A 19,397-nucleotide genomic window follows, 5' to 3' on the forward strand; every position below is an offset into this window, starting at 1 on the left:
TGGGAAAAAATGAAGGCATGAAAGATATGATCTTGGTCAGAGGCTGACAGTAATAGTAGTAGATAAAGTATGATGAAATAAATAAGATGTAAAAATTAAACTACCCAACAGGGTATAAAACAGTTAAAATTAGCTCCAACTTGACCAGGTGCAACATCAAAATGCTGCTTACACCCTAATTCACACCTGCAAGGTGTATAAACACGTTAAAAATGTCTGACTGTAATTAACGCTATTAACCTGCAATCTCTGACCAACCTAAGGTCAATTTGGGAGCAGGATCTAAGCCTGTCTTTTGCAGAGGACCAGTGGACTTTGATTCTTGACCTAGTACACTCCTCCTCCCCTTGTGCTAGACACGGTCTAATACAATTCAAGATGATTCACTGAGAACCACCTGCCGCTGTAGTAGCCACCAAAGCCAGCAGAAGGGGCTGTGTCTGTGAACAGTTGGATGTCTTCTGGCTTGGTGACGTGGTCATCATTAAAGAAAGAGATGCCATTCCAGCAGGAGAGGAACTGGTGCCACTGTTCCATCTGTGTGTCATCTATCATGACATGGTCTTCGAGAGATGGAACAGTGGTGGCCTTTCCAGAGGACGCCGAAAAGATGGCAGTAGTCAGGGTAGCTGGGAAGGACTTTGAAAGTGCTCGTAAAGTCTGCCCTGGACAACCAGGCTGCTTGGCCTGCGATGCGGATGAGGGAGATGGTGTGATCTATTGTTGCATACTGCATGGAGAAGTCAGGGATAGAAATTAGGCTTTTGATGCTTGGGATGGTGGAGCCGTGGGGGGATGAGAGGTCTATGGTCTCTTTTTTCCTGAGTATTTCCTTGTAGCTAAACACATTGGACTAATTCTGAATGAGGGGAAAGGTGGGCTGGAAAATGGGCCAATCGGGAATGCTTCTTTAACTTCCTTATGCAGGAGTTTGTCGACTGTGTTGGGCTCAGAGATGGCTGATTGCAAATTGTGGCATGTGTAGGAGGAATCGGGCATGACCTGCAAACCTGGGTGGAAGCCATGCGTAAAACCTTGGATGATGAAAATAACAAACTGGCAGTCTGGGTGATGCTTTAAATGATGATGATGGGTATTGAGATACAAGAGCTGTGCTTAGATGGATTATGAGAACAAGTTTGACAGCCATGGGCTCTGCTGCAGAAGGAGCAGGTGTTAAGTTATTACAGACCATCTTCCCACCCTGGCAGAGGACTGGTCTTCTTCCCTTATCCACGCCTTTGGGAGGAGGGCCGAGGGTGATTGGCTTGGTGTTGGGTGGTTTAGGGGTGATAGATGGCAGAGGGGCTGCGGGGGGCAGGCTGCAGAAAACAGTGGGGCTTTGCTTGTTTGGAGCTGAGGCACAAGCCAGAGAAGTGGTGAGGGAAGATGCTGTGGCAGGATGTGATGGTGCACCACACAGGTCACAATTCAGAGAATTGACCATGCGAAAATTCAGACAAAGGGGAAAGGAATGGATAAGGTGTGCTAAATACTTTTTTTGCGGAAATAAGATGTGTTTGAGGCATGGTCTTTCATCCCAAGCCTTGTTATAAAACTTCATTAATTGGCACATTTCTAGATGCTAAATAGTTCAAGCATAGATAGACCCTACTTGCCAAATAGTGTCAAGCGATTCCAAAACATTAATATCAATATAAAATGAAAATGAACAGTATATTTATATTTTGTTTGGCCACATACCTGATGTCTGCCTAAAAGTAACTCATCACACTGACCGACTCACACAGACTGTCGACTGCCTATGCATGCAATTTCATGAACTTGCGTTCTTTCACCATAGAAAGGCTCAGTGCCACTAATCTCCCAGCCTGATATTTTGATTCAATCAATATATGTGTTCTGCCAGGCAGGCTGTGTGCAAACAGGAATTTGTTTATTTAAAAAAAAAACAACAACCCAGAAAACAGGTACTTTCTCTCTAGGAGGCCAAACGGCAGCTGCTTAAGTCCCCTTTGAGGTCTATCTATATGTCGTTCTGGAGTGCATGTACAATTAACCTATTTGGTTGTTTAATCACGAGGATGTGTTGGTTGTCAGGCAGGTAACACTGCTTGTCAGAGAAAAAGGGGTGTGTTTGTGTTTGTGGGAGGGAAGGTAAAGGAAGCTTATTTATGCCGGAGCAGATCTGATATGAACTTACTGTACAGTGATGGCTCTCTACAAAGTGATCTGTGTGGCAACTCTGCTGACTCTACTGATACAAGGTAAGCTTCCTCCTCACCTGCACACACCTGAACTAATGACATTTATAATGAACACTGAGAAGGAAATAAAATCATCTAATTAAGTAAACATAACTGTAACACAACAGGAGTGCAAATCCTGCATTCAGTAAAATGTACTCAAGAAAAGTAAAAGTACACAGCAGACCCTGTCAGTGTTAAAATGTAACACATGAGTACAAGTTAACATGTTAAGTGGAAGAATTACTGAGATCTCTGACCTAAGTAAAAGAAGAAACACCACAATAAAATCTTACTGAAGTTAAAGTATTGGCAGCAAAATGTATTAAGTATTAAATGTAAGAGTACTCATTACGCAAAATGGCCCCATCTAGAGATTTATATGTATTAATTATATATTATTGAAATATTAATACTGATTCATTGATATTTACATTTTAAGCATTTTAATATAATCAAATTAGAGCAAATTTTAACAACTTTATTGTTGAAATTGTGATGATATGTTTTATGTATTAAATGTAGTGCAGTAAAAAGTACAACATTTACATCTGAATTGTAGTGGAGAAAAAGTACAAAGTAAAAAAAAAAAGGTTAAAGTACAATAATTGAGTAAATGTATTTAATAACTTTCCACTACTTGATGTTAATGCATCACAATAATAAAATTGATCAAATCAGGGCAGAAGGAAAGAAAGAAAAGTCTTGTCCAAGTTGAATAAAATCTCTTAAAATCCAAACATTTTGAAGATAAAACATTTCTAAAGGACAAAAACAACAAACTATATTTATTTAATGTTTAACTAATTTTAAGGATGTTTGGCATTAGTCAAGGAGAAATCAGTGTACATGTTAAATCTGAGTCTCTAAAGTAAGCAGAAACTACGGATTTCAGATGAATTTAGTGGAGTACAAAGTACCTCTCAGAGATAATAAGATAACAAACCTCTTAATAATTGAAATCAGAAATAAAAGTTTTGAGATTATGGTAGTTTCTAGTGTGCACACCCTTTTATTTTATTTTATTTGAAAGTTAGCCATTTTTAATAGTAAATTTATCAGAAGTGATGTGTATCAGGCAGCAGGGGAAGGATCCAAAAACAGACTGTAGAGGCAGGAACAATTCAGTGAGTTTATTGTCAAAAGTGAAGATACAAAAGCTCACAGGCATGGGTGGCAAGTCCAAACTGTCCAAACAGCAGTGGTATTAAATCCACAGAGTTGCAGGGATGAGATACGGAAAAACCCAGACAGGCAGGCACACAGGTGCAGAAACAGTCCAGGTAACCAAAAACAGAAGCTTTAGAGCATTGACAAAAAGCAACATGACATGAAGTGAGTGGCTGATGAAGGAATGAGTTGCAGGTGAGGAGTGGGCGGAGTAGGCCAGGTAGCTGCAGGTGAGATGATGAGAAGAGGGAACAGGTGTGTAGATGGGGAAAGGAGGGAAAGTACAAGGGCATCTGGTGTACTGCTTGAGGATGGCAGGTCTGGGGAGTAGGAGGAAAGTACATGGCCTGGGAGAAGTGAGTGAGGGGCTGGAAACAGAGACAGGGATCAATGCAAAGGGCTGCAGAGAGCTACTGAGGAGCAGACTGTGACAAAAATAACGTTATTATATTCTGCTCCTCAATTTAACTCCTTTAACTAATTACAAGGATGTTTGACAATAGTTATGGAGAAACAACAGATTGTGTTGTCACAGGATTGTGTGCAGTAGGTTGGTTTCATGTTGAAATGGAGCCTTTGATGCAGCCACACCTCATTATGGTTTCAAACAGAAAAAGTCTGCAATGACATGAAGCACGAGACACGACATGTTCATTAACATTTAACCAAAAACCACCATTTTTCACTATGATTTGCTTTTGTTGTCTAAACCTAAACACACACAGGACTCAGGACATGAACCCTGGTCTCCAGTGTAGGGCTACAACTAACAATTATTTTCATTATCGATTAACCCACCGATTCATTGATTAGTTGTTGCAGCTCTAGTCCAGTGTCCAACAGTATCCAACTTTTTTTTTAGATACTGTAAATGTTCCTAAACCAAAGAAAATAAAGTAAAACAAAAACCATTTGAGAAGTTTAGAGGGAAAAATCACTATTTGGTGGAGCTGTTAACAACTCACCAGCCGCCACTGGTGTGGGGGTTGAATGGTCTATATACATACAGTAGATTATATACAAACTTTGTATGAATATATGAGTATTTTTCTGTGTCCAGCTGCAGTTACTTATTGTCTCTACACACCTGACAGTACACATTTCAATCAAACTTTGACCAGGTCATGTGGGTTAAAAGTCTTTACTTCTCTAAAAATAGACTTGATGAAAATTAGGAAATTAATTTGTTTTACACACAAACTCATCAAGAGTTTTCAATTTACTAATTGAAATTCAAGTGAATGGGCCCAAAACTAATTTTGATGACACAGGTGTGAGCAAGACAGACATGTCTCACCCTGCAGAAAATTCTCATCCTGTCAATCAAACTTTCAAAATAAAAGCACACCACACTTGTAAGAAATATCCCTCATTTTTAAAAAGCAAAATGATCTGATCCCGACGGGACCGACCAACGCTGCTTGCAGCTTTAATCTTTGATTTTTGCTGAAATATTGGATCATTTGAACATTTATTGAAATGAAAGCATGTGAGAAGTTTAGAGGGAAAAATCACTATTTGGTGGAGCTGTTAACAACTCATAGACATGTGAAATGTGACCCTGACTACACACTGCTTTTTGTAAGACGTCAAAAGCCAAAAATCTTTAACAATGTGTTGTATTTTAAAAGCTTGGTATATTATCCATTGTGTCAAATCTTCATCTGAAAAGTAACTAAAGCTGTCAAATAAATGTAGTGGAGTAGAAAGTACAATATTTCCCTCTGAAATGTAGAAAGTAGCATCAAATGGAAATACTCAAGTACTTCAAAATTTTACTTAATTACAGTACTTGAGTGAATGTACTTATTTACATTCCATTTCATTCTGAAAGTCAGTCAGTGATCATTGAGAGATAAGTCTATCAGCACACATCAGCCAGAGGAGCCGCCTCTCCTTTGTGTATATCGTGACATATGATGGTGGTTTAAAACTAAAAAAAAGTACACCCCTTAACAGAAATATGTTCTATGTTTTTTTCCTACCTGCTCTGGACAGTTTGTTTACTGGAAGTTTACTGATGCAATAAAACAGGTTTGATGGGACACTAGGTGGCACGTTCCGGTCCCTTAAAATAACATGACAGAATGTGAGAGGTGGCTGCTAAAAGAGAGATATGTGAAGTATGTCAACATCTCCTCACTGCACTGATAAACAACAACATTCCTATTGTCTGTTGAGGCTGAAAGGTCAGGTTATGTTCACAATGTGGAAAATTGTCTTTGGCTTCACTACAATCAACATGGATTACAAAGAAGACAACAATAAAAAGCAGGGGGAGCTTGGAGTTCAATCAAGACAATTCAATTACAGTTCAATAGGCCTATTACAAAAAGTACAAAGTGCAAAATTCTGCAAACATGAGACAAATGTAAATGTACAGTGAGGGGTGAGGTAAGGGAGTGGCCCTGTATGATTGAGCCCTCGGGACAAATGATGTCTTGTGTAAAGCGCCTTCCTGAGGGAAGCGATTCAGGTTGTGGGTACAATGGATGGGACGGATCTTTTGTTATGTCGAGGGTTTTCTTTTTGGTGTTCAGTACATGCCTGCTGCTTAGTTGCATCTGTGGTTTCCCTGTGATTTTACTGGCTGTATTATACTTTTGTCATGTCCTACCGTGACTTCTTCTATGTTTTGGACTCTTTGTTTTTGTTCTTTTGACTTCCTTGGTTTTTGTTATCCTTCTGACTTTATCTATTTTTAGTTGGACTTTTTGAGAGGCTCTTTCATTTATGTTGCATTTGTTTCCTGGTTTTGGTTTTCTATGTTCCCTTGTGTGTTCCGCCTGTGTTTTTTGTGTCACCTGTTTGTTTACTTTAGTTACTGTTTTATTTTGTAATATTTCCTCCTTGTGTCCGGTCACTTTACTTCTTGTGTGTGATTTTTTCATGTGTCTCACCTGTGTCTCGTTTCCCTCACCTGTGTTTCATTTGCAATCACTCCCTGTGTATTTATAGTCCAGTTTTCAGTTCGGTCTTTGTCGAGTTGTCTGCTTTTGTCCTGCTTCTGTTCGATGTTCCTGTGTCTCCTGCATTCTGGTTTGTTCTGATGACTTTTTGCTTTTTTCATTAATAAATATCTGCATCGGATTGTCCCTGCCTACCGTCTCTGCATTTGGGTCCACCTGCTCCACTCACCCACCCTGACAATTTTCCCTCCACATTTGACATCCAAGTGTCCGTACCACACAACCACGTTAAAAGACAAAATGCCTTTCCACCAGATTCTTGTAAACCATGTCAAGAATATTCTGGCTCACCTTGAAGTCATTAAGTTTCCTGAGTAGGTATAACCTCTGCATAGCTTTTTAAAAATATTTTCTATATCATCTATAAAATTAAAGTGGTTGTCTATATAAGTTCTGAAGTAATTAAAACTACTAACTGCAACTTAAGTGCTGTCATTACTCTAATTACACTGTAGGATTTATTCTTTCCTTTTTTAAAGACAGTAATTACACTTTTTGTTCATTTTTTACCGTCAAAATGTGCTGACTCTGCAGGTTCTGTCACTCTGTTCTGAATTTTGGCCTAAACCATTTTTGTTTGTTTGTTTAGCTGCATATTTACTTTAATGAAACACATTTTCAATTCCAATTTTAACCCTCAAAACCCCCTGTAGCCTATATGTTCATTAATAATCCTCATATGTACTGTAAGTCTAACAACTGAACCTTGGACGTGGCTCCACTGGCACTTTTCCCCTCTCTGATTATTTTTCTTTCACCCAATGAAGGTTAATTATAATTTTATTAGGTAACAACAGTAGAACATAACGTCAAGGAGGAAGATAGACAGCTACACATACAGGTATTTAAAGATATTAAAGATATGAAAAAATAAACAAATAAATTCAAATTAAGAAAGATAAATAATACCAAAGCAAAAATAAACAGAGAAATTTAAGAAAAGAGAAGAAACACAATTATACAAACAGCTTTTTTGTTCAAAGAAGACTTTTCTTTATTTTTTATTTTTATTTGTTCAAACTAACAAGCTGTGTCCATTGAAATTGTGCCAATGCTGCCCTCATATTAATAGCTTTATCATCTTAATTACATTTTTAACAGTTTAATATGGTTTGCAATGTTCAGTACGATATTAGACTGAGATGCAGGTTCTGAGAGTCTTCCTTCTCTCATCTGTTTGTAAGCTGGGTCTTGATCAGTTTCAGTTTGGAGAATGATCGCTTGACTGATGCAGTCGTCACTGGCAGCTCAGACTGCACTGACCCAAAGACAACAGAACCATCTAAAGGGTTGTTGCTGAGCAAACTAGTGAGTAGTACTGTACCAGAACTAACTGAATGGAATAATGTCAGCTACAACAACTACAACATGTTTTTAAGAGTTCTTTATTTTCCTGATGGTCAGCATACATAAATCATACATTAATTTCTACTATAATGGCCGGTTTACTCCTTTGTTCCATAAAGGGCACCCTATAGGGCACTTTTGTTAATTGAAAGGGCACTCATTATGGCATCATGTTTTATCACACCTAGGGGCAAACTAGAGGGCACTTACACTACAGTTTAGTAGTCAATATTGTGATCATTACAAACATTCCCACATTGACATATCATGTGTCAATATATCACATAAAGTATCAGTGAATATAAATGCTGAATTGTTGTTTCAAGAGCTGTTTGTTGTCTGTTTTTCAGAGTCTCACTCACAACTAGATGGTAAGTCAAAGTTTCCACTTGTTTACATGTTAAACATGTTGTTGAATAGAAATGTTGATAGTTTCATTGTTGTTGGTATTTATTGTCAAAGCCAGAATTCCCGTCTTAAAGGACTGGTTCACTATGTGAAAGTGAAAGACGTTTTCCTCGCTGTAATCATTCCTCCTGTTCATACTGGATATTAAAAGATCCTTCAAATGTGATGGAGGCCAAAATCCACAGTGTGTCCACACAGTCATTTAAGAGTTGATGTGAAGCTTATATTCAGCTTCAGCAGTCTGAGTTAGTCATATCAAGTGGATATCTGACACATTTACAGTCTTTTTAGCGTCAAATTCCCTCTTTGTGTTTCCTCGGACAGTGTTTCCCTGTTGAGCTGTGGTGGAAGTATAGTAACAAAACGAGGAACTTTGGCACTAAAAAGACTGTAACGTTGAAAGATATCTACTTGATTTGACTCATTTGGACGCTGAAGCTTCATATTAGCTTCAGATAAACTTTTAAACACATTTTTGCACAGAAGGAGGACTGTGGATTTTGTCCCCATCACTTACATTGTACGTGCGTTATGAAGGGATCTTCTAATGGTCAGTATGAACAGGAGGAATGATTATAGCAAGAAAAACATGTTTCACTGTTCATTTGGGCTCCTGACTGTTGTTTTAAGACACACTTGGAAAATTGTGAACCTGTCCTTTAAGAGAGCAAGTAGAAGTAAAGAAACATTTAGACTAATATTGAAATGAGATTATAGTTTCACCTCTTGTTATCTTGAGAGCCTCCCAGCAGACTCCCAGGATCATAATCTTTAACTCAAAGTTGAAGGTTATAATCCTGCAAACAGAAACCACAGTGGTAATTCAGGGAGGGCCGAGCATTGCTCACTATGTGTTTTTATCATCTGTCTCTCTGTAGTGTGCGGTCGGCCTCCGCTCAACACCAGGATTGTTGGAGGACAGGTGGCACCTGAAGGCAGCTGGCCCTGGCAGGCCAGTCTGCAAAGTTCTGGATTTCACTTCTGCGGAGGATCCCTCATTAACAAAGAATGGGTGCTGACAGCTGCTCACTGCTTCGAAAGGTGAGCAGTTAGAATAGAGCTGTGATGGAAAACAACATGCCATGAGACCCCTCCAAGGGGTCGCAGGATGAATCTGAGGGGTCTCAAAGGGAAGAAAAATATTGTTCTGCTGCTCAAATTTAGATTCCTTTTTTTTCTAGCTTTGTCTTGTGAAATACTGGAGAGTTCTTCAGGCCTCTAACAGTTATTCAGAAAAAACAATACAAGAGGTATAGAGGAAAAATCTCTGGTTGAACTACGGATTGCAGGCAGACAATGCTTTAGTTTGGTCACCAGCCGAGAAGGATAGGAACGACTGCTCTAAATGACAAAAGGGGCACTCCACCAAGAGTTTGAGCTGCATTTTAGGGTTTGGTTTGGTTAAATTCTTGTTTCATGGAAAAAAGAGTTCAATACCTTACTTAACTGAAAATAGACACATTTTCTGCTAAATCTTGTATTTTAAATAATATGCACCTTAACTTATTAGTTTATTTGTCCCCTACAACTAACAAGTTGTGTCCATTAATGATTAAATACTGCCCTCAAATTAATAGCAATATCATCCTAATTCTATTTGTCTTTGTTCCCTTTACCTGTGGAGTTAAAACAGTTTCATACAGGTCACAATTTTTAGTACAATCTTGGACTGAGATTCAGGGATAAACCTTTGAGTTTTGGCTGTTAAACACAATGTTGTGATCTTCAGCACAAGCACAGCGGGTTTGGCTGTGCTCCTTGGTCTCCAGACTCAAGAGGGGTCCAACCTCAATGCGGTGTCTCGGACAGTCTCTCAGATCATCAATCATCCCAACTACAACAATGTCACTAGTGACAACGACATCTCCCTCCTGAGGCTATCCTCAACAGTTACTTTCAACAACTTTATTCTGCCAGCGTGCCTGGCAGCCTCAGACAGCACTTTCGACGCCGGCGTTAACACCTGGATCACCGGCTGGGGCACCATCGGATCTGGAGGTAGGTCATACAGCAACTTTATTTATTTATTAATTTATTTTCACAGATAGCGCCACTACAATGGTGGCAAGAGCGGCATTTTCTCAGATTCATAAATGTATCTCTGTGAGCGGCAAAACCTTCCTGTAACTTGCAGTTTGTATTAATATTTTTATCACAATCTGCATATGACAATACTATCACACCCCACATTACAAAAGTATTATAGTATTAAAGTTCTGATGATGACGTCAGATGAAAGATCATTAAAATCAAAAGGGTTCATGTATCAGAGGAGCATTAATGTGCTCAGTAAATTTCATTGTAAACTGCTGGCTAAACTTTACTAGGTTCTGAAATACAATTTGAAATTTTGGCGTGATTGTGGCACAAGAGGAAAGGTCGAAGGTCACCAGAAACATTATGATGAGACAGACAGACAGGTTGACTGACATCAGTAACCTTAAAGATCCCCTCCAGACATGTTTTAGAAGATATAACAATAATCAGCTTTGAATAATTTGTGTTTAACATGGTTTTTTCTTCAAAAAAGTTCATTTACCTCGTTATATAGTCTTAAAATGGCATCTCCTCCTTCCTCACTGTAAAATTCAGAATATATGAATATGCAAATTTTTTTCTTTTCCTGCTTCACATAAGATGTCCCCTACTTCACTGTAAAATCCATTCTCAGTGTTTGTGTACTGGAGTCTTCATGTCTCCACATCCAACCCAGTTGCCAGAACAAAACGTTGGCATTGAACGTTTCTGCAAACCACAGAAACGTTGAATATATACATTTCAACACGTGTAATACGTATAATATCAACATTTCTACAAATGTAGCAAATTAACATTTCTATCTGTTGAATAATAATGTTTTATGGTGTGACAGCGCTGTGGTTAAGGTCTGGTTAGGTTTAGGCACAAAGACCACTTGGTTAGGGTTAGGGAAAGATCATGGTTTGGTTTAAAATAAAATAAAAACAGCTGCAAATGTCCTGATGTCTTGCTACAAATACTGAAACAGGAAGCGGGCATTGGTTTCGAGGTGGTCTCGAACCTTGCTCTGCTGATTTCCAACTTGCTGCCAAGTAACTTACTAACCATCCACCGACCCCTCCTCCTAATAGGAAAGTCAGCTCATATAGATCGCATGTGAACTACATCATTTTGGAAATGTTAATATGCTACATATTACACGTGTTGAAATATATATATTCAACGTTTCTGTGGTTTTGCAGAAATGTACAATGCCAGCGTTTTATTCTGGCGAACCCGGCTGCCACATCACACTTGTGTAAGTTGCATATTGGATCATGACTGGCTCCCCTCAGCTTTATGGAGCTTTATAGCGAGTTTCAGCTCATTGTTTAGTTGTCCTGCTGCAACTTTACTGTTTTGGTTCACTCTCAGCTGTCTCCGTCATTTATGGCTGCAGCAGAAAGCTGTTTTCAGAGAAAAAGCTCTAAAAAGCCACTGTACACTACCTGCTCAAAACCAAACGGCAAACAGACACAGTTAGCTGTAGACTAGCTGGTGAACATAGTGGAGCATTTAGCAGCTAAAGAGCCAGATATTTCTCTCAGGAGTTGGTAGAGAGCAAAAACAGAGCTAAAAGAGAGTGAATATTGGACTTATATTCACCAGGTGGACAGAAACACGAATCCAAATGAATGATAATGTTGCTCTGTAACTGCTGGATGTGGAAATAAGCAACTGTTTGCTAACAAGTTCAACATATCAGCTTAAAAACTGATATGTTAGTGTTATGTTAGTCACTACTTTTTTCTGTGGACAAAACAAGTGATGAGTCCTTATTTCACTATATGTGTTGTTTATTAAACTGATTTTGTGTCTCTTTAGTTCCTCTTCCTTCCCCACAAAACCTAATGGAGGTGGAGGTTCCTGTTGTTGGGAACAGACAGTGTAACATTGACTATAGCAGCATAGTCACAATCACAGACAACATGATCTGCGCCGGGTTACGTGAAGGAGGGAAGGACTCCTGTCAGGTGATCATTTTACCACCTGTTCCTCCCTCAGATTTCCCCTCCTTCAAAGACTCTTTCTCCTGACCCACTCCTGAATGTTTCTCTCCTCAAAGGGGGACTCAGGTGGTCCGATGGTGTCAAAGACAGGAAGTGTCTGGGTCCAGGCTGGAGTCGTGAGCTTTGGTGTAGGTTGTGCACAGCCTAATTTCCCAGGAGTCTACAGCAGAGTGTCCAGGTATCAGTCCTGGATCAACAGCCAAATCACCAGCGACCAGCCAGGCTTCGTCACCTTCACATCCAATGACCTCACTGAGGGTAATTCATGTCTGTTAACTAGAGTCATGTGTTTTTCTGTCATGATGACCATGCTTTGCTAAGTATCTGACAGATTTTTATCCTTAATTTTAAAAGCTTTCAGATTTGACATTTTTCCACACTGTGTGACAGTTTCAGATCTATTCTGTATCAGTTTGTTCTGCCTCTTCATTGAGGATAAATGATCTTTACACTGAGGGAAATATTCAAACCAAAGGCTCCATGCTTTTTATGGCTGCACTATTCTAACAGAAGAGAAATATTCCAGATGTTTGTACATCATTTTGGACAAATTTTCCCAAAAGTCAGCCCGACATGTTTGGTATCTTTGGAAACATTTGCATCTCTGCTAGAATTTGAAATAAAGTTCTGTGGGCTTGAACAATGTTTAATGTTTATAATGATGAATTTATCTTCTGTGGTCTTTTTAAAAAATCTTCCATTGTCTGTGTTTTGCTTTTCTCTCCAGCTGTGGTCTGCGGTAGCGCCCCGTTGAATTCACGTATTTTGGGAGGAAGCTCGGTGGCGACTGCTGGTGTGTGGCCGTGGATGGCGAGCCTTCAGAAGAATGGAAGTCATGTGTGTGGCGGGACTCTAGTGGCTGTGGACTCAGTGCTGAGCAACGCCAACTGCTTCTCAAGGTGAGCCTGATATATCTTATTCCTCTGTAGACCGTAGACCTCCACTGTTGTCCAAAAACGATTAAAAACAAGTCATTGAGCCACACTGCTGCACTGGGTGACATGTTCCTTCAACACCACGAACACACACTGTAGTTTATTTTGACTCAATCCCACACAGAGTGTCCTGCTGCTAGAAATACTCACTAGAGCACCAACTGTGGATTCATCCACAGCTGAAAATAGTCCCCAACAACTGCACTATTTCTTTCTATTTCTTTGTTAAAAACTACAGTGAGCAGGAAAATTAGGAAAATTATTGAGCCTTTTTAAAAAATGAAGCTTGGAGCAGAGAGCCACAGACAGAGTAGAGAAGTCAGAAAGTATTGACAGACGGACTAACGCACTGTCCCTCTCAGTCCTAATTGAGTTGATTTTACCTCCCACAGTTCACCTACAGCATCTGAATGGACTGTGGTCTTGGGTCGTTTGAACCAGAATGGATCCAACCCCTTTGAGGTGACACTGAACGTGACAAATATCACCCTAAGCAACCTGACTGGGTCTAATGTAGCAGTGCTGCGTCTGGCAGCCCGGCCCACCCTGTCCAACTACATCCAGCCCATCTGCCTGGACAACGGACAGACCTTCACTTTGGGCTCCACATGCTGGGCTGCTGGCTGGAGCTCTGGGCAAGGAGGGGGTGAGTCCTTCACATACAGACTGACACAATAACATTAGCTCTCTTTATCATGTCAGACATTTAGGACATTGCATGCTGTTAAATCTGGGTATTTCCCCTCATCATTTTCCAATTTTCTTATTTTTCCCAACTCTAGTGGAACAAGTTCTGCAGGAGATCCAGACCACAGTGGTAAACTGTGGGAACGCATCAACCAGTGACAACATTTGTACTGGATCTTTTACACTGGAGCAGGTGAATAATGACAGAGTAATATATACCATTTGTTGATACAGTATGTCTCTATTTCATCAAGGTATTTGTGTGACTTTAAACATCATAAACATGAGATTCAAACAGTGGAGGAAAGTTAACTAAGTGCATTTACTCAAATACTATACTTCAGTACAATTTTTAGGTACTTGTTCTTAACTTGAGTATTTCCATGTGATGCTACTTTATACTTCCACTCCACTACATTTCAGAGGGAAATATTGTACTTTCTACTCCACTACATTTATTTGACAGCTTTAGTTACTTTGCAGATGAAGATTTGACACAATGGATAATATAACAAGCTTTTAAAATACAACACATTATTAAAGATGAAACCAGTGGTTTCCAACCTTTTTGGCTTTTGATGTCTCACAAAAAGCAGTGTGTAGTCGGGGTCACATTTCACATGTCTATGAGTTGTTAACAGCTCCACCAAATAGTGATTTTTCCCTCTAAACTCCTCACATGCTTTCATTTCAATAAATGTTCAAATGATCCAATATTTCAGCAAAAATCAAAGATTAAAGAAAAAGTCCAAAAACTGAAAACAGACTTGGTTATCAGAACAAAGGTTATGATATTGTAACCCTAGTTCTAGAAGCACAGACGGAGCCCTTTACTGGACTCTATGGGTAATACTCTCCTACAATCACACGCACACAAGCACCCACTGAAATTTGCAGGTACATAGCCAGCCAATCAGGATGCACCTACCGATTACATTTGTCTCACACATACTGGCGCTCACATCCGGAAACTGCTTCAGTGGACAGCATATGAGTAGCAGGTCCATAAGTAGAGGGCTCTGCCAGTGCTTATAGAACTGGGGTTACAATATCGTAACCTTCGTTCTATCTCACACCCGATGAATGCTTGCCCTGCCGCAACATGTCATCAGACTCACTTAGCCTGACCAGCTATGGGTTAATCACCGTGGCCCTCCGACCACTTTATAATCCAAGCTGCTTCAGTAGAGCATTAGGGGACCCAACCCAGCCCAGTTAAAATGAACATGAAACTGCATGTAACCATGGCCTAACCAAGCAGGGGTCAAAAACCATACAACAGACACCCTGCACGCCCAGAGAAGGGAGGGGGCCACTGAATAAGGCCGTCGACGCTGCTACACCATGGGTTGAATGCATGCAGACCACAGTAGGGGGTCCTTACCTGCCTGCCTATAGGCTTGGGAGATGCTCTCACAAAGTCAACTACGTAGGCACTTCTTGGATAGGGCTTTCCTGGCCACTCCCTCTCCATAGCACACAAACAGCTGTTCAGTGTGCCAAAAGGGGCTGTGCATTCAACATAACATGCCAATGCACATACTGGGCACATTGGATGCAGTTTTGCCTCCCTGAAGTCCAAATGGGGGGAGGACAAAATGTCTCTAACTGAATAGTTCTTGACCTAAATGAACTCCTTATGTTCTTGGGAACGGAGGATGGGTTTGGTCTGAGAGTAGCACTATTGTGGTCACTATGAAGCAGTAGACAGCTGGGATGAACTGACAGGGCACACACTCACTCACTCTTTTAGCTGAGGTCAACACAAGCAGCAAAGCTGTCTTCAGAGAGGAGTGCTCAACAGGCTGATAGGAAGCAATAACAGTAGTTCCCACTAGGGGTCGGAGACACGCATCCAAACCCCCTGTAAGAAATGTTTCACAGGGGGGTGGGCTAAGACAGGTCTGTCACCAAAGCCCTACTTTTACTTAAGTAGGATTGCTTATAAAATGTGATATTTTTCTTGCATTATGGGATTGTTAGCAGACAGTAGTGTACTGTATGTATTTTGGCAAGTTTTGAGGCTGTATGTAGAGCACAATCAGAATTTAGACACTCACTGAATGTTCACTTTATAATAAACAAGGAGTGATTTCGGACACAGCTTATATGACTTTTGAACAAAGAAATAACGTGTTCTACCTCTTTGAGAAAAGATGAATTCATAAGAAATAAAACTTACTAGTTGATCAACTCAATGCACTGTAATTGCCACTTGTGGCCACAGTGGACGCTGTTCAGCAACAATTAGTCTCACTTTAAAATCAGCAAATTCCAAAGAAGACTGGCCATTATCATTGAGAGATGTTTTGTGTGCAAAGTTTTAGTGCTGCAACTAATGATTATTTTCATTATCAATTAATCTGTTGACTATTTTCTTGATTAATCAATCAGTTGTTTGGTTTATAAAATGGTGAAAAATGTTGATCACTGTTTCCTAAAGCCCAAGATGACATCCTCAAATGTCTTGTTTTGTCTTGATCAACAGTCCACAACCCAAAGATATTCAGTTTACTGTCACAGAGGACTAAAGAAATCAGAACATATTTGCATTTAACAAGCTGGAATTTTTGGCATTTTTTCTAAAAAATAACTCATTGATTCATGAGATTCATTGATCGACTGATTGATTAATCAACTAATCCTTGCAGCTTTACATTTTTACATTTTGGCCTGAAGGTGGTGCTAGAGGAAAGCTTATACAGTGTTTAAAATGGAAATGAAATGGCTCATCCAAATTTACTAAAATTAGGATTTTTCATTTATATATGAAAAATATTCATATTTTTAGTGGATTTGATGGAAACAATATCACTGTTGTCACAAGTAGAGCAGAAATAACACTTAATACCTGAAAAACCTTTTAAATGAACAGTTTGACATTTCTGGAAAAATGCTTCACTTTCTTGCTGAGATTTTAATGAGAAGATCAACATTACTCTCATGTCTGTACAGTAAATATGAAGCTACACGCAGCGTACGGTTAGCCTAGCTTAGCACAAAGAATGTAAACAGGGGGAACAGCTAGCCTGGCTCTGTCCAAAGGTAAACAACAGCCTGAATTATCTTTCAAATCATATCATAATACTGATTTAATGTTTGCTGATTTCACCAAAAGGCAGATTTGCAACAAGAAAAAAAAGATATTTTTTTTTGTGGTTTCACGAAATGCTGTGACTGAATGTCCACTCCAGTTATTTTTGAAGCTACATGTTGGACTTGAACTTATCCGTCTTTTCTGGTTGTTCAGGATGATTCTGGGGGTCCGATGATGTGTCAGATAGACGGCTCTTGGTTCCAGGCAGCTGTGTTGTCAGGCAACAGCACCACCACCAATCAAACACGAGCAGATCCGGTGATGGTCTTCACCAAACTGAGCCGCTATCAGAGCTTCCTGGCTCAGACTCTGGGAGCATTCTTATCTCCAGCCTCCACCAACAGCACTGCACCTAACAGCACTGTGTCCACCACCCAGACCACCACAACCACCAGCGGGGGCTCACCTGCTCACCCCTTCTTCTTCTTCTTCCATCTCTTCGTCTTCTCTGCGTTCCTCCACCTCACCTTATAGGAACCTACCTTTACCTCTAAATAGGTTTACATGATGTGACGGGCACAAATGAATGTAAACAACCATGAGAGACAATATAGGCTTAAAGCTGCATTAACTAATCCATGACTCGATTCTGGTTTTATTGGTGACCACTAGGAATAGAGAAGTGAAGTGTGCTTGGTTACATCAGAGTGGTCTTTAACTTAAAATCTCCTCCACTCAAAAATCAGGTTTTTTTTGTTGTTCCTTCAGTTAAATGTTTGAGCTTCACTGTGCAGGATGATGCATAAGCAGAGTTTGACACTAGAAGGCTGTTTTCTCAAATAATTTGAAAGCCAATCATGGTCCAATATTCAACTTACACAAGTGTGATGTGGAAACTTGAAGCCTCCAGTGCACAAACACTGAGAATGGACCTTACAGTGAAGTAGGAGACATCTTGTGTCCGCCAGGAAAACTTTTGAAATCTTTTGAGATCTGCATACTTCTTCCACCACTGACAAGAGAAATAATTACAGGGATCAATAACTCTTTCAGTGTACATTTGGCCTGTGAATATGTTAAGACAGACTTGAAAACCTTTAATTTAGTCACTTTTCCAGTATGAACACACTACACACTCAAAACCTGATTACAATTAGTGTGTAATATGTAATTGGGACACAGCTCATGTTTCGTGGTGAGGCAAACTTTTCAGGATTTTTAAGATTTTTTAGTGAAGATGACACCTCCAGCTCACTTCTCTACTCTATTCCAACAATAAAATAAAACATGATTTGTGCTGTTCGTGTTGGACACACTTCTTTAATATGGTCATCGTGGTCACCTTTTTTTTTCTTTTTTTTTGGCTAAATAAGAGATTCTGGACGCTAACTGCTTTCAGTCTATGAATGAAGGGTATAATGTGGGTGTAAAATGAAGAATTATTTAAGCTGCACTGAACAAATGTTTGTATATGTATTAAGCTATGTGGTTTTTATTGTTATTTTTAATAATAACAATAATAATCCATTTAATTTGTACCGCAACTTTTCTTAAAATTATAACTCAAAGTGCTATAGTATTGATAACATAGAACACACAACATTAAGACAATAGTAATAAGAGTTAGGATGAAATATACATCATGAATACATTATAAATTTCTGTTCCTGCACATGCTCAGTGACGTCTGCCTTACACAGAACTAATCTCTGCAGATTGAGACCATTTCTAAACAGACTAATGTGACTGTAATCTTTGTGGCAAAGGAACACGTCCTCCAGCACAGCGGTGTGGCTCATTCATGTGTTTTTAGTAGTTTTCAGACAACAATGCAGGTCTACGGCACAGATGAATAAGATTTATCAGGCTTTGGATACACACACAGTACTTGTTAGTTAAATGGTTAGAAAAACCCTCCAGGGGCTTGACATTCTCCAGGCAGCATATTACAGGAAATAATTACAGCAATATAGAAAAGACAATTTGAATCTATCAATAAATTTAGACACAATAAAAAAATGGAGAATAATATAAATTAGCACAGCACCTGATAACTGTAATGGATACTTATACCCCTATGTTATTGTCTGTTCTTATGTTATACTGCCTTATAGTCAAAAGCTCATTTTAAGACTTTATGATCTCTGCTTTCTGTATTCTGGATATTGAAATAAATCTCTGAAAGACAACTTGCTCTGTGTGAATTCATCTTAAATTTTCATCACAATAACAATGCATCCCATAAACACCCATCTATTACACGAGTACAATGAATCAGTCGTAGTCATCACACACACACACACACACACACACGCACAACAAGAATACTCATTCATAATACATGCAAGTATACACAAACACTATCATTAACAGACTAAGAGTATAAACTCGTGATATGGCTTACAGTTTTCATAAGACAGGAAAGATAAAGAAGAATATAAACATACAAGACATTCCTAACAAGCCTTTGGACTTGTATGACAAGGAAAATATTGGTTGGAACCAGGTTATATAGGAAGCCATTATGGAAAATATTGGTTGGTTAGGAGATGTGATTTCAGGGCTCTTTTGAACTGCTGTAAAGACAAACTCAAAAAATGTGATGGCAG

General features: G+C 39.3%; 1 protein-coding gene across 1 annotated transcript; it reads left to right on the top strand.

Annotated features, from left to right (window-relative positions):
• The first annotated feature begins 1,015 nt into the window (after window positions 1-1,015).
• On the top strand, window positions 1,016-18,967 carry LOC137168275 (prostasin-like). The gene is made up of 10 exons (XM_067570797.1): window positions 1,016-2,228; window positions 8,044-8,064; window positions 8,980-9,142; window positions 9,831-10,099; window positions 11,945-12,093; window positions 12,186-12,387; window positions 12,857-13,028; window positions 13,457-13,710; window positions 13,847-13,944; window positions 17,002-18,967. The coding sequence occupies exons 1-10, from the start codon at window positions 2,174-2,176 to the stop codon at window positions 17,320-17,322; spliced, it is 1,704 nt and encodes a 567-aa protein (XP_067426898.1). The 5' UTR covers window positions 1,016-2,173; the 3' UTR covers window positions 17,323-18,967.
• Window positions 18,968-19,397: the final 430 nt, after the last annotated feature.

The sequence above is a fragment of the Thunnus thynnus genome, chromosome 17 (genome assembly GCF_963924715.1).
Source record: "Thunnus thynnus chromosome 17, fThuThy2.1, whole genome shotgun sequence".
NCBI classification, from domain to species: Eukaryota; Metazoa; Chordata; class Actinopteri; order Scombriformes; family Scombridae; genus Thunnus; species Thunnus thynnus.